This window comes from Pagrus pagrus, assembly GCF_965226575.1.
Source record: "Pagrus pagrus genome assembly, chromosome: 16".
Lineage (NCBI taxonomy): Eukaryota > Metazoa > Chordata > Actinopteri > Spariformes > Sparidae > Pagrus > Pagrus pagrus.
This window is the reverse complement of record NC_140200.1, coordinates 16,596,027-16,618,105: the sequence shown is the minus strand read 5'-3', so window position 1 is coordinate 16,618,105 and position 22,079 is coordinate 16,596,027. Positions and strand designations below refer to the sequence as shown.

Genomic DNA, 22,079 nt, shown 5'->3' with positions numbered 1-22,079 from the left:
CATGACCAATTATTTACTGATTTAATTTTTATATTTACTGAAGTTTCATTTCAATGGAGCGGTTATGTCAAAGAAATTCCTCTGGAGAGTAACAGCGGCATTTAATCCATTAATGTCCACAGAGGAGTTTCACAATTTCCTTACAGCACTTTAAGTACCGGCTAAGTACAATTCCACTGAATGTTTTACAACCGGTCATGGTAAGAGGCTACAGTGCAGGGTTTTCTGGACATACCAGTAATTATGTAGATTTTTTTTATTTAGCAGAACCTATTCAAGCAATGATTCATCTGAAATGTGTACCAGTCATTAAATAGCTATAAAGCATCTCACAACACCATTATAAAATGTTTTATTAACTTCCGTCATACTGTTACTTTAGAAAGTTTCACTTTTATTTCAGAGAATGAAAACAAGAGGCATTGCAAGCAAAAACTCAGCTGAATGCGAAGCTGTCCACACACGACTGTCGACCTTTAACTCGGAGAAACTGCTCCTAAACTCCAGCCCTCGTTTCTACTGAGGGTCGACCCTCCGAACGCTTCTCGGGCTCGTCTACATCAGACCTGACCGCTGTTTGCTGGTTCGAGTCCTTTTCCCAGAGTTGGCAGGTTCACGCGCAGTGACGTCTCCACTGAGGACTAACTAGGACTGATGGTCTGCCGATCCGGAGGCGGAGGCGGGATTCTCCAGTCTGTCGTCAGCAGAGGCAGCGGGCTGCTTCTTGACGTCGGGGACAGGCAGCCGGAGGAAGTGCTGCAGTGCCTGAGCCACCTTCTCTGGACAGATGTTGTAAACTGGATGAGTTGGAGCCTAAAGAAGAGGACAAGAAGTCATTTGAAGCAGCATCACAGCTTTATCTAACTCCTATACAGTTTCACTTTTACCTATTCTGTATGTCTTAACAATTACAGTACACTGTAACCTGACTCCACTGTCCACAGAGACTCTTCATTGATTTCTTCAGAGTGAAAGAATCCATTTCTTTTAACACTTCTGCACTGTATTTAAATGTATCCGAAATGCATTTTCCATCTTTATCAAACAGTATTTCTGAAACCAAAAACATAAAATTGAGGCACACAAATTCATCAATTAGTATATTTGAGATATGTTGGAGGATACAGTAAAGTATCCACGCAGTTGGATTACTCTTTTTTCATTCATTGTATTAAAGAAACTGATACTGGAAATCCCCAAGAAAGAAGAAATGTGTATTATTTGAACATGGAAAAGATGATAGCTATTAAAAAGAACAAACTAACTCAATTTGAAACAATAAGGGGAGATATTTAACTGGCACTGAGTTCATAAAAACGAAACCTTTGTACTTAAACTTGGCTCAAGAATTCTGGCTACGGTTTGTTTTACATTTTTATTTTTTCCCAGAAGGCAATAACGCCACATAGAGTAAAATTAATTGATTGGTCATGAACTTGTAAAGGATTGTTGTATAAGATGTATGCACATGTTAATGCATATGCAACAAATTTCATTTGTGTTGGCCAGATATGACATATTGAGATTGAGTTGAGCTTATCTGTTTGAAGTGTGATTTAAATGCACGCTGTCTTTGTATTTATTTTTGTTTGGTTTGTCTTCACTTTGCTGTGTTTTGTTGAGTTTAAGTGGACGTTGTATCTTGGAAAAATCCCCCCCCCCAAAATCTTCTGTATTTCGTCAGCTCTAGCTTGTGGTGGCAGAGAAAACAGTGCAATTCAATCTAACACAACACGGCCACAAATGACGCCTCGGGAATTTCCAGAGTTGAATCAACATCTAACTGATGATGTCTCAAAAAAAGAGAACATATTCTTGTTTTATATCTATTTTATGGATTTATTCATGTTTTCTCTAAATTGCATTTAGATATTTTTGTTATAAATGTTGTAATATACATTTTCCTCATAGCAGTATTTTGTATTTTATTTTGAAATATCGGATCAGCAAGCATTGAAAATTGTAACAGGATACTTGATGCATTTGTACCTCCCTGTCAACATTTTTGATTAGATAAAAACGCAGATTAATCAATTAATCATTTATATCCTTACCTCTGTTTAAAAAAATAAAAATAGTCCTAGATTCTGACCTCCTGCATACAGAGATACATAAAACAAACCCACTGTTGGGTGACTGGCTGGCTGCTGAATTATATATTATAACCTCAGGGGCAGTGTTGAAGCTTAAAAGGTACTCAAAAGTCATACTTAAAGATATCATGTAAAAATATGACTTTAATAAACGTGAAAGTCACCCATACGAATAGTACTGAAGTAAAAGTAAATGATATATAATTAAATGTATGTATATACTGCATACTGTAGGTCGACCAGTTGTTTTACTGGCTCGTTATCGAATACGATATTCCACATTTTTCGGTATCAGTGTTTCTTTAAACTGTTTGCCAATAAAATAAAATGAAGCCGCTTTGCCTCTGATGCAACATGCAATCTGCAAAGTAACTAAAGTTATCAGATAGATGTGGTAAAAAGTACTCCAAAACTTAGTGGAGTGGAAGTTTAAAGTAGTAGAAAAAGGAAGTACGTCAAACATGTACTTGAATGTACTTCCATCACTGCGAAGAGGTGATATGCAAATGCGTGACACAATGGGCAGATTTACTGTAACCAGCTGTCAGTGTGAGTAATACAACAGGAAACAGGAAATAGTAGCAACACCACGGCCGCCGTCACTGACATCTTTAAGTAAAACCACATCTTGATTGCTTTAACTCCACCAAACAGTCACTGCTTCTCCTTTTATATCTGCATCAAAGTGAGACGAGATCAGGAAATAAAAGCTTCGACCGTCACGCTGAAGATATAAAAGCATGTGATGCATTTAAAGGAGCAGGAATGAAGAACAGCGTCCTCCTCACTTGACTGTCTGAATTCACAGCAAATGTTTCTGCAAACTAGCAGATTAAAAGAAGCCGGCAGTTTAATAATTTACCACATGGTGGAAACATTAAAGGCTTCAAGTGCATCAGAGGCAAAATGAGCCAAGATGAGACTTTTTTTAAAAAGGCGCTCAGTTAATTTCATTTACTTTAATTTTTTTCTTTTCATTTTCAAGGACCTGCAGATAAACATTACTGCTGTAGACGCTCTAACACCAATTAAACCATCAAAACCGATCCATCGTGGCGTTTGGTAGCAAAGTAAACAACACATTTAGGAGTCATGCTCATCTTTTAGGAGACACTACTGAGTAGTAATCCATTTTTTAATTAATCCACCCGTCTTCCCTTACCAATCTGTTCTCCTCCCTGCCGAGGATCATCTCATGATGGAGGTCCATGTTTCCAAAGTGCTGTGCGATGGAGAGGCCGCTCAGGCAGTAACACGTGTGGTAGAAATCTCTGGATCTGGACACGAACACACAACACGAGACACTCATGTGCACGAGTACAGCAAAGTGAATCACACTTGATTGTGTAGAGTGTGCCAGCCTTGATGTGTGGGGTGATGTACGTGTGTGTGTGTGTGTGTGTGTGTGTGTGTGTGTGTGTGAGAGAGTGTGTCCAGATGGTGTGGAACTGACTTGCCAGGCTTATCCAGGAGGCCCCCTGTTGGGTTCTGACAGCACAGGAGGATGTACTCCTGCAAGGCCTGCTGCTCAAACATCCACCGCTGCCGGCTCAGCTCCGACTCTCCTGCACAAACAGTCCAGTCAAACTCAAAACTCTCATTTAAGACTCATTGTTTTCTTGTCGATTGAAGGTTGCTACTCTCGCTAGTTGGCACCAGAAATACTAGTCTAGTCTAGGTTAAAGGTGCATTATGTAGTTTTGAGGGAGAAGCCATTGATTGATTTTTTGTATTCCTGAAAAAACTAAATAAAAAAACAAAAGGTAGGTTGCAATTCTGCTCCCATGTTTCTCTTTACTTTTTATTGCATGATGCATTTTCTGAGCGCTGCTTGAAGGTCTTGTTAACTGCAAATTGAGCTTTAAAATGCACGAGGACATAAGCTGAAGAAATTTCTCACATGTAAGTGGAGAAAAATGATACCAAGTGAACTTTCAAGAGAGAAAAGGGTAAGAAAAACAGCAGTGATCGGAGTTTTGTGTAGAAAAAAAAAGTGCACCAACTGGTCAGTTTTTACAACTCATGAAGAAAACTTCGTTAGACAACATGCCTGACCTCAGGCCTTTACTATGACTGAAGATACAGTACCTTCTTTGAATAAGGCTCTGTGGAGTAGAGGCAGGAGTCCAGCCTGCCAGAAAGAGTAGCAGCCGTCCACCAGTTTGTTACAGCGGCCCTGGAAGCCTCCTTCGAATCGCATCTGTCTGCTGACCACCCACCGCTGAGGAGGACAAACGCACATTTAGCACACATTAGTGTTGTCACCGTGCTGGAATTTCTAACCGCGACACAATACCTCGAAAAATATCAATATTCAACACCACTTTCTATACCGTGAGGAAACATTGACACGACATACAGGGCATCACAGTTTAGATTTTAATTAGAAGGAGGATGTTAAACCCTCCTCAGCGACAGAGCAGTTCTGAAACCCCCTCAGGGTCTCACAGGACCAGAGGCAGAGACGCAGGAGAAGAAATGAAGGAAAGCGGCGTCTTAAAATTGTCAAAATGGGAGGGAATTTGCAATATCATTGCCATGGAAACCGTTAATTGGTGCGGATCCAGTGTAGATGACTTGGATTGAGTAATTATGGAATATTGGGTTTAACACCAGCTGGGGTCTGATCTGTCAGAGGAAGAGGGAGGACAGTGTTTATCTTATTAGTGTTAGCTCAGGGGTTAATGTCAGCCAGTGAAGAAGGAAAAACAAAGGAAACATGCTGATAAGTGTGCATCATGTTCAATGTGAGTAAGAATGACTAAGTTTTAAATGGTAGAGAGACTTTAACCATCACTATTTCACAAATGTTCGAGGACATTCTTTCCTCGTGAAGGAAATCTGATCCGTCATGTGACGTGAACCGAGATCTTTGATCAGTAAATCTACATGATAACTGCTTCATGCGTGCTGCTGCTGAGAGTCTGTATTTAATTAGGACAGACAGACTGATCAGTCATTGACCAGGCTGCACTGTGGGAAACAGTTTCTCTGCACCTGACAGGCAGCGCTTTCTAAAAAGCCGTCATTGTCTTCACTTGTTTGTACAAATGTCTCTGCTCTTCACTGGATTGTTAATTGTCGTCCTTGAATATGGAGCCTCAGCAATACGGAGTAATAAATACAACAAGGCCACATAAATCTGAGCGCTGCCAGCAACGTGGATCTTTTCTGAATGTTGATTAACTCATTCTCTCGGGGATGAAAACTGGGGCTGTTTCATAGCGTGTGACTCATCCTCCATCGCTCGAGAAAGGACAACTTCATAAAAGCCATTTTTGTTCACACCCACTCAAATACCGCATAATGTTCAGGAAACAAAATGGTTGTTCAATAGAAAGAACTAAACTGTAAATCCTTTATCGTTGTGTCTTATAATACAGACATTTTTAGCGTCCACTTGCTTTGAAAGCCAGGGCTTTTCATAACCCCACGGTAACATCTTCAAATGTCTCGTTTGGTCCAAAGACATTTCATTTAAAATGCTATAAAACGGAGAAAAGACAGCAAATTAGGAAAACGATTATTTTCATTGTTGATTATGTTCATCTATTGATTATTTCTTGATTAATCAATTTGTTGTTTGGTCCGTAAAATGTCAGAAAATGGTGAAACATGTCGATCAGCGGCAGATGGAAAGTGAGTATTGGACTTGTGTCGACTGCTCTGACAGGTAGCTGAACAGAGGCGATAGTGTGCAGCAGGTGAGTCCTGCTGCTGTGGATATTCTCGACCTGGTGTCAACTTCCAACTTTAACTGAACCACAGAAGACCGTCCTGTCACCTCCACCCCCCCAGACAGAAGTCTATATTTGCAGAGGTTCTCCAGGGTACACACAGGGACACGGGAAACTTTGGCTGTGCGGTTGTTTAAAGAAGGAGGGATGTTTTACCGGCCTACTAGCATATACAGAAACTGGTTTTCACATGCAAATGTGACTTTATGAACACAGAATTTGAATAGATGCTGGATGATAGTGACGGTATGACGGCAGTTGCCGGAGGAGCATTTTACATCCTTGATACTTTGAATATAAAGTGTTTCTCTATCCTGAGTGATGACTATAAACGTTGCCTAACAGACTCTGAACACTTGTTTCTCCTTTAAATAACAGGTCAAAGAAATGCTGCAGGGAGGCCTGCTGGAGACACACACCATCTCTTCTTCTCCAGATGACCTGAAGCTCAGAGAGAAAGTAAAGAGGCAATTCCAGAGACTTAGTGCTATTTATACACTGTTTTCCATGGTCGCTAATCCTCTTTTTTAGAGAAATTGGTACAGCGTATTAATCATTTATGAAGGTAGCGACTTAATCGTGTGTATATTATTAACACTATTATTATTGTTAGCCTACTTAGCTTACGCTTCTAAAGCCTTGAAAGTGCAGCCAGTGCACCAGTTATGATATTTTGTCACACTAGTTCTACCAGCACCAGAAGTATCACCTATATTCATATCCCCAGTAACCCACCCAGGAAACTCATGGACAAAATGTCAGAAAATGCCCAAGATGACGATCTCAAATGTCTTGTTTTGTTCACAACCCAAATATATCCAGTTAACTGTCATAGAGGAGGAAAGAAACCAAAATATATTCACAATTAAGAGGCTGGATTCAGAGAATACTGACTTTTCTTTCTTCAAATATTAATCAAACCTATAATAATAATTCAAAGCTGACGATTGATTAGCGTTGCAAATCTAATCTCTCAAGTGTATTTTCTGGCACTACACACATCTCTACGGCAGATACCTCCAAAACTTGGCAACTCGCACCAGAACAATCTTGGTGAATAAACAGCACCACAGATATGAGAAAAAGTTGTTTCATCTATTTTGCTGCAGTCCTTGAGTCCTTGAACACATCTCTTTAGCTCTAACCACACTAAAGCCCCAAGGCTGATGTTCTGACCCGTTATGTCTGTGGAAGAAGTCAAACGACAGAAGACTGAGCCGGGTGGTGTCATAAAGAACTAAAATGAAAAAATGTCACGGTATCGCTCAGAGCTGCACCTGAAAATGATTCTGTGAGACAGAAACTGTTGCTGAAAACAAATTCAAGGAAACTGATGAACAACAAAATAAGCAAAAAGAAAAACTGTGATATTTGGTACCAACATGCGTCTTCAACAGACATCATCAGACCTTTGACTTTATGAAATCTCGCTCTGGGTTACAACATTTGATTCTTATTTTATCACAGCCGTGTGTTTCCGCTTGGCCCTTCAGCAGCCTATAAAAGGGATATTGCTCCAGCACAAAGGCTCTGTTGTGACCGACGCTGATAGCATCTTCTTTGTCCTTAAACTCGAGCCCAAGTTGAACCTCAGGTTATTCTGAGCGGGGGGGTGTTTTATGTTACTCTCGTACTTTTTTTTGTTTTCTTTGAATAACTGAGAAATGGGCCCGTTATTGTGAAAATGTCAGATGAGGGTTTCTCACCAGCAAGGCTTTGAGATCCAGCATATGTTCTTTCCCCAGGATGACGAGGGCGGCTGTGCCACAGAAAGTGTAGCCACCGTGGGCCTCCAAACCTGGCACCCCGCTCAGGCCGCCCTCCCAGTTCTGACAGCTGGAGACAGAGGAAACGGTCAATAAAACAAACTCTCTGGTTTATGGACAAATGGAGGCACAAAACGGTCTTAAATCGATAAGAGTGGTGGTGGTGGTGGGTTGCACCTGAGGATCCAGTTGGTCGTGTCCTCAAACAGCTTTGGTGTGAGGATGTTTGTGAGCGATGCAACAGAAGCTGCACAATATGCGCTCCTATAAAAAGGAAAAAACACAGATGTGGGCGAGCAGGAAGTCTCCTCCTACACTTGCATGATATCTTCCAAAGCATCGTATTTTTAGACTGCCAGCACACCAAATATAAACATCCAGTTAGTGTTTTAGCCTGTCACACTGTGAAGTGCTCGTCAGGGCTTTTTTGTCTTTAGATTTACTCTGCTGTTAAAAGACTGTAAAGCTTTGAACCTTGGACTTAGTATGAGGCTCATACTAATTTATCTTTATCATTATTATCAACAAGTTCCCCTAAAGAGAGCAGAAACAGCAGTGAGTTACCCCACTAACAAGTATCACCTGTGCAGCCAAAGCCTGACATGTCTGAGTGACATATCATCATTACACTGAACATGAGTGGTGCTGAACATGCGCATGCTAAGGGCAGAAACAGTTAAGTAGTCGCTCATTAACATACATATTAGTGGCATATTGGCGCTTTATTGGTCATGTTAAAACACTTAATAATGCAGGACCACTTTCTACTACTGCTGGACCATTAAGAGTTTCCCTCCATAAGCTCTAGATATTCTACCTCAATAATACTTCATAAATATGGTTTGTAACAGAATGCAGTAGATGGCGGTGTGGACCTTTAAGGTTGGTAGAAGAAGAAAGAAGAAGAAGAAGACAAAGACGAAGAAGATGGTCTACAATCTACAAGACAAATCGTATTAGAGCATTGGAACATTAAATCGTCTTTGCTCACTCCATCATAAGTCTTTTTCACCCTCAGTTGGGCATAAACTACAGGATATTGACTCATCTTTAAAATATATTATGTGAAATTAGCTGTTATCTTATAGGTCTTACTAATACTCATGCTAATAAGGGCCTAGTAAATGGTAAACATGTGTACCTATGTTATGTGTATGTTATAATATATTACATACCCTGTTTGTGGCACTCAGTCCATTTGTTCATACTGAAAATGTATGTTTTAAAAACAGGGGCCACAATTTTTTCCATTTTCTAAGGCTTAGTTCTTTACAAAAACAGCTTGGCACTTTAGCAAACATGATTCAAACAAGAGTAAATAGCCCCGACTGCACAAATGCACTATTTTTAGCTGCAGATTAATCCACATTTACTGCTCTGGTGAGTATTGGCAGCAGCAGGATGGTGTATGTGTGACTGACTCACATCAATGGCCGTGTTCATGCCAATGAAGGAACATGTGTTAATGGATAATATAGGTCTACGGAACAGACGGCTTTAGTCGGATAAGTTCATTGTTAGTTTTGGTCTTTTCAAGGGATTTGTTGACGGTAATAAAATATTGAATATCACCAGACTTATCCTAAACGAAAAGTGGGTTAAAGCAAATCCTTTTGCTTCTTAAGGCCAATAAACCCGTTTAAAAATCCACTGGATTACATCAGGAATTAATACACGGCTGTTCAGTTGACATTTTGGAGATGCGAGGTGTTCACAGGACAGCGACAGATAAGCACACCCGTGCGAGAGGAAAAGAGTTTAATAAAACATAACGATGCTGGAACATTAATTGGTTGGCAACTGAGAACAGCCTCCTCTGAGAGCGAGAAAGTTACTTTGACTTTTTTTGGTTCTTTGTTGAAAGAGGAGACGATACCTCAAAGCTGCTTATTAAAACCCTGCTGCTCCACATAGCAGATTCAAAGAGAGAAAACCTGACACGCACACACGCGCAGAGAAACTCAAAAAAATGAATTCACTCTTATGCAAGAGAGATGTGGGTATTTCTCTTCCATCAACACTGAAAGGGAACAAAAAGAGCAAAAAAATACAAAGGGGAGATAAAAAGAGGCCTCGTTTTTAGAAATGTCCCACTTATTTGGTGAAACGACTAAAATGTATCTGTCACACAACAAATACACAATAATGAATAACACTGCAGACACCGAATATGCTCTTAATTGAAACTGTGATGTGCGTTTTTCATCTTGTTGCTTTATGGATCTCATTGTGTGGTGCCGACAAACCAAATGCCACACACTGCACGCAGCATCTTCTCCCGGTTCTCACCTGACATCCACTTCCCCTCCGACGTGCATCACGAACGAGCCGTCTGGCTGCTTCACTGACCATAGGAAATCTAACAGCTTCTCCCTGGAGAGCAGATACATATGGTGAGAAGAGGAGCAGGAGAGCAGAGGATATGGATTGAGGGAAGGAGATAAGGCGAGAGAAAGAACGGGGGAGGGGGAACGGTTCAAATTTAATTAAGCAGTGATAAAAAGTCAACACAGACATTTATAGCTTCAACCCTATGCAGAATAAACACAGGACTGAGGATTAAAACATCATGTAAATATTAACTCTAAATGCTCAGCTGATTAAAAGCTTTCACAGCTCATAATTACTTTATTCCCTAAAACTGATGCAACGGAAAAAAGCTCGTTTAAGCTACTTTATAATCTAAATCTTTTTCACTCAGACAGCACAAGGCGCTGTTCTTATTCTACCATCTATAGCAAATTGTTTAACCCTGAGTTATCTCTCTCTGACAATGTCACCATGACAAACTGCTGATCTTGGCATCTGAAGGGATTTTTTTGAGACTTGAGTTATAAAAAAGATAAAATGTCTCGAGTTTTGTAGATTCAAAATACTGCTGAGGACAAAATGTTCACTCTACATCAAAGCTGTCTTTCTATGCCACTGAACACTATGCTAAAGTTGAGAGTGCAGCTTTAAAAACAGAAGTCGTACATCTTTTTGAGAGTAAAATTGAAGCACTTTTCAAGCACGTTCAAGGTACACGAACCAAACATCTTGTCTAGCCTTTATCCTCATCTAAATTGTTACTGGAAATGCATCTGTGAACAATAAAGTCTACAGCATTCCTTTATACCCAAAGCAATCAATGTATGCAGTCACTCTATTTATTTTACCAGCTGTTCGTATTAACTTTGTATGTTTTAATCAGAATTATCGATGCTGGGTTAGGGTTAGCCGGAGGTCTGTACTACACAGTATGTTCAAAATCCGCTCATTATCAGGCTTCACTACACCTGACAAAGGAAATGTTACACAAAGGTGGTTATCATCTTGTTTTACCACCACAGTTATACTCTGTGTAGTCCAAGACAGAGACCGTACCTGTCTATAACATTATAGGCTTCTTCTGTGCCGATGATGCAGAGGGCGTTGACAGCAGCATAGGTAGGTGCGAGGTGGGCGTGTTGTCCTGGTCCTCCAGCAAAACCCCCCGTTGGGCTCTGACAGCGAGCCAGAAACTGACACACACTGTTGAGGGGGGAAAAAAAGGAGTTATTCCCAATGCAATGTTTAATTGTAGTTCAGTTTCTCACAGAGGTTGTACAGGACAGATTTCAGTGGGAGTGTGTACTAAAACAAATGCAAGCGCTTTTCTTCCAATAACCTCACTCGGACAAACCAATTCTCTTACACATTACACACAAACAAGAGCAGAAATCGTAATCCACCAAATCATCTGCATTTCAGAGCTACAGTCAGCAGGCTGTAAAGTGAGCACCACTGGCTCAGACATCTTGCTGATGTGGCACCGAGCTGAGACCTCCTCAACCACAGCTTCCGTTCTTTTCCATCCTTCGTGCACAAAGCTGCTTCTCACATCAACGTCCTCTTCATCCTCCGCCATGGAGAGAAATCACAAAACTGCGAGCGTGACTCAAGCCAACTGAGTTGGAAGAGAAACCTACATTAACTTTGGCCAACCGGTCCGGTGCCAATACTGACCTGAGAACAGTGTACACTTCATGGGACAGAGAGAGCAATCTGCTGTAGGTTGCATTGTTAGAAATCCTTGAAGGGCCTTGTGTGTGTGTGTGTGTGTGTGTGTGTGTGTGTGTGTGTGTGCGTGTGTGTGTGTGTGTGCGTGTGCGAGCGTCACACTGGCGCTGGGCAGTGCCAGCCGGTGAGTTGGCACCCCTCGCAGTAATAATGAGAGTGTGGGTTGGCAGTCTGGCATTGCCACTCGCTACGGGGTTTGCAGCGTTACTTTGGACTGGCAGTAATTTAATCGAGTGGCATTTTGGTGACGATAAGAGCAACACTGTCTGAAGTTACAGCTGCACGAACATAATACACCTGCCTATTCTCCGCAATACTTCCATCAGACTCGTTGATTGGTCAGGATCATTTGAGTTTAAACGTTATTTCACTGCTTTTTGCATCAACATCATGATTATTGATTAGTGCGGTGTTTGATTACAGATACAAATCAAGGTTAATTGTTGCTGATGTGGAAACAATAAGGGAAATAAATGACTGACTGGTTTCAATGCTATACAGGAAAAATGGAGGAGAATAAGCAGTTTTCTAGGCATGTGCAGTTAAATCATTTTGTCTGTCTCTGTGGATTTATTCAGTTTGGATTATTTGAAAAAAAAAAAACTTGAGTTGAGTTGTAGTGCCAGACTTTATTTTTAGAGTCTGGGAGAGAAGACAATGTTCTTTGTAATATTGTATTTAAAAAGGGCACTATGTAGTTTGGGAGAAGAAATTCAAACTCAGAATTTTAATATTTACTATATTAATGAGGTAATAATACAAACTCAGAAATAGCTATTTTTTCCATAACTGTATAAACAAGCTGTTCTCAGAGGAAAATAAGGTCCCCAGAAAACCGTTTTGAAGCTAGAAAGGTGGCAGGGTCCGCCACACATAAACAAAGTAAAACAGTTTGAAACTGTGCTGTCCTTTACGGTCAGTTTGTTTATTCAACATTAAAACGCAGAGAGTTTGTTTATTTAGTTTGTTTAGGAATAATACAAAAAAAAAAAAAAATCAGTCAATGAAGATCTTTCTTTTCTGATTAAAATGTATTCTACAAAACTACATAGTGCTCCTTTAACAAGTGATTTTGTCAGCTGGAATTTTAACGAACCATCCAACACCATCTATCACGGGCTAACTTCAACAAATCAGATCAACAGAAGGAGAGTGTTATCCCTAGCAGAGCCAGGTGCTAAATCAAACTCTTACCACAGTCAGTCAGGAGAAGAGCGAAAAAAATCTTTTTCTTGAGAGGCCACAGAAGGTTGGCTCAAACAGGAAAGTTTTGCTTTTCTTCTTAATTTGTTATGTTACTTGAGTAATAGGTTTGAGAAACCCTGTACAATAGGGTTTGGTGAGATGAGGTGTATTCAGTTGGTTGCAACCTGCAGCCTCACCGCTAGATGTCACTAAATCCCACACACTGGATCTTTAACATCTTGTGATCTGTTGGAAATAAATGTTGTCACTTTAGCATGTTTAACGTGTGTTCCTTTAGGCCAGCCTTCCTCCAAGTGTGGTCCGCAAGAGCCCCGTCGTAGTCCGCGAGTAGATTTGACAAAATATCTTGTTCTAAATTAAGCGTTGTATGCTGCACTGAGCGACTCCAAAGCCTGGTAGTAAGTAGGATCGCGTGTGTTGTTTTTGATATTAAATCAACTTGTATGTAAATTCAAACATTATTATTTGAATTGGCTGTTCTGCAATGATGTAAGACTTCAGCAATGTCACCAAATGTTTTGTGACCGTTTTGCGACACTGCATGCGCAACATATTTATGATTTATGTCAAAAATGATCAGCCATTGACCGCTACGTGAGACTAAAATTCTCCAGTTTGGAGCCAGACATTGCTACACTGATGTCTCCATCCCATTAAGATGCTAACAGATACAATGGTGAGCGAGCAGGCGAGGCTATTTTGCCAGACTGTCATCTTATTTGGATATAATTTGTAATATACAGTTGTTTTTGGGGATGTCGGGAATTTAACACCAGGTGGACAGTGAAACACTGCTGAATGCCCATAAATTAATCAAATAAAAAAAACACATTGCGTCGTACAAATTCATGTGTGTAGGGCATTTGCATTATTTTGCATTAATAGATGTACTGCAGCACACGATAAAGAACGACTACAGCTTCCACTGCTGTTGCAATTAGACCTGCTACAGTTAATTATCTATCAAACTTTGGAATTAGAACAGCATTTGCTCTACTACAGTAATTAGGAGACTAATTTAATGCTAATAAATAATAAAAAGTCCTTGGCAGCGCACAGGCTTTATTTGGCTCCATTAATGCCCCTTGGTAGTGCTTAGTTGTAGAGTCCAAGTGTGTGTGTGTGTGTGTGTGTTTGCGTGACTCACTCTGAGGCAACAGCAGCAGGAATGGGCTCCTCTAGTAACTCCAGACTGTGAAGGATCCAGAAGCAAAGCCACGGTCTGCTAGCATCCAGACACTACTCACACAGAGACACACACACACACACACATCACATGATCAGATGGGCATCAGATGACCAATTAGAGCAGTAAAAGAGCCGGTGAGATCAGTTGGCCAGAGGAAGAGTGGACACACAGACAGAGAGGAGGAAAATAACAGAGCTGACATGTACAAATATCAGACCACTAGCTGGTAAACATGTGATGGTGCTTATGATAAAAACAATACAATACAATCTTTTGTACTGTTTTTATAACAGAATATCGTGACTCAGCTTTGAATTTCCATTGCCAATTCTTTCCAACACTGCTGCACCGTTGAAGTCAATGCGGCTTCAAAGGAAACCAAGAAATGATCAAATCTGCAGTCAAATCAGTCTGACAGGGAGCTGCAGGCCGGGCAGAAAACACATGCTTGTTCCAAAGTAGAGAACAGCTAACACACACACAGGTGAGGTGACCTTCCCGAAAGCAGACAAGCATATTTTTTTGCAAAGTGAGTACAGTGGTTTTGCTATTTAAAGCAGGGCGAGCCAATCAGACACACGTCCAGAGGCAGTGAGTGTGACTGTCCTTCAGGTCTACACTGGTTATAGCTGACACACAGGAACTAATACAGCCTCTGGGTGAACTTCACTTCTAGGTTTTACAATATGTGTCATTAGGTTTCACATGCACTTAAACAGGACATTTGCATATTTTCAAACCAGCTTGTATCACTACAATGTTGGTATTGTTTCTATTTATATAGTTTATGCAAATGAACAACGGTAGACTTCTCTCCATTTTGTCTGCACCCAGAGGCCCCTACTTACAAAAATCCTCAAAAACACATCATCTGGTGGGTTTCAGGGCTGTTTATCCACTACAGACTGTTGTTCTGCATTGTGTTGGGTTTGGTCCACAGACACAAAGACTATAGTCAGATCTTAATTGAGCAGCGTTTCACCAAACTCTGACCAAACTGTCTAAACTAGGCAGTGGTGATAAACTACAAACCAAGATTCTGTTACTGTGCTGCCTATTTCTCAACTATAACGCAGAAACATACAGTATTTTAGTGTACTGTTTAGCTGCAATAATGAAAGTGAGTGAAATAACTATATGCACAAATATGAACCAGTATCCTGTTTGTTTTTTTCTCACCTAAAATGTTTTGAAAAACACATTTTAGGTGCAGTGCATCCTGGCTGTTGTATGTTTTCTAACCCCTTTGAGCAAAAGGGAATACCAAAGCCCTTCCTCTGTTTTCTCTGGTCATGTGGCACAAATTGAAATATTTATGTCTTTCTGCTGCATAGACAATTTTATGCAAGGGCCATCTTTCCAGCAGTGAAATACTTCTTTAAATGGCCGCAACAGATGTTTCAACATGTGTTCTTCTGCTTGCTGGAAGTGTGATACCGTACCTCATAAGCATCTGATAAGTGACGTAAGCCCTTCTTGAGATATTGGTAGTGTTGTTCCCGCAACAACGTCGGCCTGAAGACCAAACACAGGACAGAAGGATGGATTAACAGGTTGAACGCAACTGTAAAATGTCAACACATATTTAAGAAACAGTTAAAAGAATCTCCTCTGTAAAAGTGCTGCTCTTGGAAAAAATGTTTTTTAAGTAACCTCTCTGTTTGTTTCACACTCGATCACGTCACATGAAAAAATAAACTTTAATTACTACAAAGAGGAATATCAAGACCCCGTCTGTAAGTGCTTTTGGAAATTAATAATCTTTTAGTCTCTAAAATGTAAAAAAAAAATTATGAAAAATGCCCATCCCAGTTTCCCAGGGCCCAAAGTGACGATCTCAAATAGTTCCTTTTGTTCAACCAACAGTCCAAAAACCCAAAGACTTTTCATTTACGATCATAAATGACAAAGAAAAGCAACACATTTGGATATTCAAGAGGCTGGAACCAGCCAATGTGTGACAGTTTCGCTTAAAAAAACAATCTAATTACATTATATTGATCTCCAGTCTCCCTTTCATCATTTTAATTTCAGTGTGCTCCACAGGAACAGCAGCGCAACTTTCATCTGCATCTGTAGCTTCTAACACACAAACACAAATGAATGTGTGTCAGTGAGTCAAAGACAGCTGACACTCCCTCCCTCCTCATCACCACCCACCCGGTCCAATTCACTGCCTGCCCTTTTCACGCAGTGTTTGCCACGACGATTGTAATTACACTCTACCTACACAGGGTTAGTCACAGATCGCTGCCCCAAGTTTCACAGCAGCAATTCCTCAACACAACAACAATCAGGCGGGGAGAACAGGACGAATGCTAAGCAGCTAAAAGCCGGTCCGCCCACCACAGTATTGTTCATAAAGACGAGTATTCAACTCGGCTGTTTAAATGTTGAGAGCGGAGCAGGCTACGGTATATTAAAACCTATAATCTCAGTCTCAAGTTGAGTAGTCTGAAAAAGAGGGAACACATACTCAGATGTTTGAAGCTGAATAATAAACTTCCAACTTCTATCTAAATTGTAGGGTTTGGTTTGTGCAAAGGCATCCGCTTTGAAATCCATTATATTTCATTAGTCTCATCTTCGTTTTAGTAGCATAATTGGCCGATTATGCAACTTTCCTCTTGTGACTTTTAGCTTGAGCACAAAGGGAAGCATTGTAGCTACCACTGACACAGCAAGGTCACGCCCTCAGTTGTTTTTGTGCTCATTTGGTGGTTTTACAACCTGAGGGAAATCAGGATCTACAATTAAAAACAAAGGCTTTTTTCAAGGCTGAATAAAATGTCACATGAAAACAAAATGGAAGGATTTTCTCCACTGAAATCATATTTAGTTTTTTTTTTAGTGGCAGTGTGTAAAGGTCTTCATGCAAGGAGGCGCCATTTGAAGAAAATATATCTACATAGTTTAATGAATGTAATGCAGAAAGAACTTCAAAGATCAACTCTGCATGAAGAGAACAAAGTGTTAGCATGGAGGTGGAAAATGATGCTGTTCTTATGTTTTAATCAAACTCTATTTGAAGGCATACTATGCAGGACCTGTTTTGTTTGTAAAAACTCTATTAGAATTGGCACCTAAACCCCAGCTCAATGAGGGAGACGGACAGAGACAGAGCAGCAGCGGCCGGGCAGGACACAGAGTGAATTAAGAGAGCGAGCGGCAGTAGCACGACAAAAGCAGTGAATCAGAAAAATAAAACCTTGATTTTCTGATTGTGCGACACTGGTTACATTCTAAAGCACAAAGTCAATCCTGTGAGACGGTGCCCTGTTGCCAAATTTTGTGGGAAATCAGCCAAAGTATACGCTTCATCCTGTCGGGGAAAGACCTGTAGCTCTCCGTCACAGAGGAGAGGAACATTAGGTGGGCTAGGGTTTATTTATAGCGACATCATCATGCAGAAAATGTCATCTCACATGGGAAAAACTTTTCAGAAGGGCTTGAGGAAAAAGCACTTTGACTCCAAAACATTATTTACTTTTATCCAAAATTTGAATGTTCAGATTTGAATACATAGCTAAGACTACTGGGAAGCTACAGAATTATATTACAACCTTAAAAAAATAAAATAAAATAATGGACCTGCCATTTCAAATAAAGGCCACAATAGCCTCTTTGTTTCTTCACCCATAACTTCGATCTACTTCATACCACCACTGTCATGTTACTAAAAGAAAACGTCAGTTTTGAAACAATTTGAATAAACGGTCCAGTGTGTAGGATTTAGTGACATCTAGTGATGAGGTTGCAGATTGCAACCAAATAAATACCCTTTTCCTGACCCTCTCCTTCCAAGCGTGAAGGAGAACCTAAAACCCTAAAATGTAAAGGGCCCTCTCTAGAACCAGTATTTGGTTTGTCTGCTCTGGGCTACTGTAGAAACATGGTGGACTCCAATATTAAAGATTTTAAATCAATATCTTATTTGGCATATAAAATGTTTCATACTAGTATCAACATTAAAACAAAACACATCGATACCAAAGTTGAAATCTAACCTTGCCTCCTATTTGTTGAACGCAGAGTCCGAGCCAAACAGAAAACAGACGATGACTACTCAATGCAAGGATATCATTTACTCTGTAATGGAACCAAATGTATCTCCACATTGGCTGCATCGTTGCTGACATTCAGGTCCACACAGTTGTCATAGAAATGAAATGAGTCACCCCATTAAGAGCGGACTGATGACAGCTGACAGCAGGAGCAAAGTATGTGGGCTGATCAACACACCATTCAGATAACAGCCATCACACATCAGCGCGTGCAGCAGTCTCTGTTGGCACACAGCAGGTGTTTGTGATCAAAAGCAGCCACAGCCAATGAGCAGTGTTCCTGTAAATGTCTCATAATGGCAGCACATGTATTTAACATTATGAGAGTCCTATGAATAGATAACTGTCATTACTACAGCTACACATTTTCTGTCCAGTTTATTGGTCACATAATGATTTTCTACACTGCATAAAGGCTTTCATGATATACTGATCTATGGTGAGGCCAATTTAATGTCCTGATTTCACATAATTATTGTACTTATTTCTGACCTGACAGAGAGTCATGTCTGATCAGAGGCAACGTCATTTTCTGTCTTTTACACAAAGATAAGGCAGTTCAACGTCTCCTAAAAAATACGTTCACAATATTATTTTTTTTAAGTATTAAAAAAATGATGCAGCTGCAATACAATATTTGATTATGCTTGATATTTTACAATGTAATGTATTTCAACAGTCCTAGTTTGTGTCTCCCTGCAGGTATTTTGTAATGCATATATCTAATCAGACTTTTTTGTGTTTTGACAGCTGAAGAAATAATGTATGTAGGACAGAGAGTATTTCCTGGAGCAGATTTTCCAGTGAATTAATGTAAGCATTAAGTCGTGTATCACAACCACTGATGGGAACACAACTTGGACCTAATGGGAACAACCCTAACATAAGAATTACGGTGAAAATTACTGTAAGACACATAATTTTTTTAAGACATTTTGTGTGAAAGACAAGAGGAACAACAAGTAACAAGCTCTGTCAATGTAAAACTTGAGAAAAACTTTGTACTGTTGGTTGGACAAAAGAAGCAATTTTAAGATGTCTGATGAGCTTTTTTGACATTTCAGAGACTAATATATTAATCGCGAAAAAATAATATGCAGATGAATCGATAATGCAATTAATAGTTAGCTGTAGCCCTGCTCACCAAAAAAATACATACGTGATGAACATGTCTGAACTTATAAATATCCCCCACCCACAATAACACTCAGAGGGCATACAACTTTGGTTGCACAAGGAAAGTAACTAGATAAATAAACAAATACACAGATACTGTTGAAGCACAGTATTTCTACAGCATGTGGATACTTACTGCGGTAAGCTGTGTATTTGCTTGTAAACGCTGATGACTTCTTCAATGCTGCGTTCCACTTTTTTCTAGTGGAAAAGAAACGACAGGACAGAGCAGAGTGTAAATGGTCATTACGAAGCACATCAGGAGCTAAAGAATACCAATAAAAAACTCAGCCTTTTCATCAGCTGGGTATCATCATTAGCCAAATAGAGAGCAGATGTACGGTTTGTACAAACATCACATACACTACTGAAAATTGGTTAGGGACATTTTTAGTGTTTCACTTGATTGTTTATTCTGTGACATTTTATTTTGTGTTTTATGAACATTTTTCTTCCCCTAAAATAATGCGACACATTTCGTTCGACGTTTATTGGTATTCTAGTCTAGTATTACTCAGGGTCAGGGGTCGACCAATATGGCTTTTTTCAGGGCTGATAACAATACCGATTGTTAGAAATCAGGAGAGTGAAAAACGATATTTGGGACTGATATTCATTTGCAGTAAAAATGAAACTCTTAGTGTGAGAGGATGTTGCATCAGAGCCAAAGTAGCACATTTTTAAATTAGTTTATTTTGGCTGCAATCTGACAGAAAAATCTAATACTGAATACCTGCCACAATAAACGGCCAGGGCCAATAATCCGTCGACCTCTATTTAGAGTACATTTGTGGGAATGTGCTTGAAATTAAAGATTTAACGGTTTATTATTAAAGGGTAACTCCACCAAATGTATACATCAAAGTGTGTTTACAGGTCTTAGGTCAGGGAGTACAACTGTTTATGTGAAGAGAGTAGCATAAAGCCTTTTGCAGGAAGCTGCATGTAATCTGATATATTGCTCTTCAGTGATGCCACTCTGTCACTACATTGCATTGTGGGTATTCAAAGCAGATCAGATAAACTTGACAAATGCTCTCTGTTGGAAGAACTACACAATGGCCTGTGTGGCTTTGGCAGTTCTGTGCTACAGTTTCTCGGTACTTTATCAGCTGATGGATGCAAATTAGCGGTTGAGACAACCCCAGCACATTTACACTGGAGTTTTTAAAATGTCAATAACTAACACACTAACACACACTGTCCACCTTAAATTAATATAATAATACTATATATAATATAATACAGCATAAAATCATATATGGTGCTTCCGGTAACGTTATATTTGTGATAAGCTTCTACTGGACCTGAATCGATTTAACTAAACACTTAGTTGGATATCCAACGTCAATGTATATATTTGTTGGAGTTTCGGAAACAGTAGTAGAATAAATCCACATGGACTCCGTCCTTCCTCTGGCCTGACTGTTTAAGTTACTTAGCTAACAGCTAAGTTAATTCATACCTAATCCATTTAAGGTAGAATGCTAGCTACCTAATGCTAAAGTTTGCTCACTTGGGTTAGCTAAAGCACGGCGACCTAATGAGCGCGAACTAGTTTCTTTCTTTTTTTTTTTAATCAGACAATCTGTAGGATTGTTCACGAGTAAAAAACATTAAATGTTGAAGACAGTTAAAACTCTATTACACTTTTCCAGACGCGTCTCCATCCAGAGTGGAGGGCTGCCACTCGCAGCATTAGCATTAGCCACATTATCTAACGGAGCTAATCTGTGCCTCCGCTCACCTGCTCCACTGAAGTCACCGATACCACCCCGTCATCCACGAACATTTCCGCGGAATGGCACTCGTTGAAGCATCGCAGAGGCGCCGGCACACCGTCCATGATGATGATACGGACCGTTAGCTTCAGTGGTGTCAGGAGTGAGGCGATGCTGTGGGTGCAGTTGGTTTGTTTTGATAGTTCGCTTACTTTCACTGTGGTCCGCTCGCTTCCTGCTGAGCTCGGGGTGGGCGGAAACTGCGCGCACAGCCGCCGCTACGGCGTCTCCAAGGGAACAAAACTCCTTCATACACCGTAGTGCGAAAGACGACACGCGAACACACAGCCTCTTATAGAAGTGTTTGACGCTACTTTAACAATAAAACATGTGCTAATGAGTGATTATGAGAGTGTTTGTCTGTGTGTTAGTTTGATCTCATCTCTAGTCCCTCATTGCTGTTGTATCACTGACGTCGAAAGAATAAATGCTACCGCGTGCGTTATTTCTACCTTCGATCTGCGTCAAGTCAGCCGCAAACAAAACAAAATGACACCGGAAGTGGTGTGACTTAGGCTTCGAAATATGCAGTCCATTATTGTTCCTCAGGAAAAAAGGCTATCACATCAAAACGCACTTTCTATATGTTATTTTATAAAGCATGTATGGGCACGTATGACCTTTAAGACACAAAGTTGCACTCTTCTCACAGAACATCTTAGAAAACACAATGACATTTCTTAATATGACATTTCACACACAAAAAAAATAATCAGAAAACAAAACATTTCAGAAAACACAAGACAATTTCACATTAGCAACATTTCACAAAGCACAACATGATTTCACATAAAACAACAAAATTTCACGAAAGCACAGCACATTCTTAACAACCACTGAGCACTGAGGGTCTTAATGCAATGTTCATCACTAGCCTACCTAATTTGGGGGGCCAATCTTGTAGTGAGGCCCAAAGATATGCCAAGAATTTGTAAAACTAAAAGTAAAAGTAAAAGTAAATGATGAGTTACATATATCATATGAATCATGTATGTATGCATTGTATACTAGCCGTAGATCGCTTAT

At 40.0% G+C, this 22,079-nt stretch overlaps 1 protein-coding gene across 2 annotated transcripts; it reads right to left on the bottom strand.

Annotated features, from left to right (window-relative positions):
- Positions 1–337: 337 nt before the first annotated feature.
- fntb (farnesyltransferase, CAAX box, subunit beta) lies at positions 338–21,455 on the bottom strand. 2 transcript variants are annotated; one of them, XM_084378207.1, is made up of 12 exons: positions 21,020–21,449; positions 19,409–19,473; positions 15,475–15,547; positions 13,991–14,082; positions 10,963–11,109; positions 9,886–9,969; positions 7,774–7,860; positions 7,537–7,666; positions 4,182–4,314; positions 3,547–3,658; positions 3,256–3,370; positions 338–813 (listed from the first exon to the last, which is right to left on the bottom strand). In XM_084378207.1, the coding sequence occupies exons 1-12, from the start codon at positions 21,116–21,118 to the stop codon at positions 646–648; spliced, it is 1,305 nt and encodes a 434-aa protein (XP_084234333.1). In that variant the 5' UTR covers positions 21,119–21,449; the 3' UTR covers positions 338–645. The 2 variants fall into 2 exon arrangements, 1 of the variants encoding a protein (XP_084234333.1); XR_014624508.1 differs by having other exon boundaries at positions 676–813; positions 3,551–3,658; positions 21,020–21,455.
- Between the last annotated feature and the right edge of the window lie 624 nt (positions 21,456–22,079).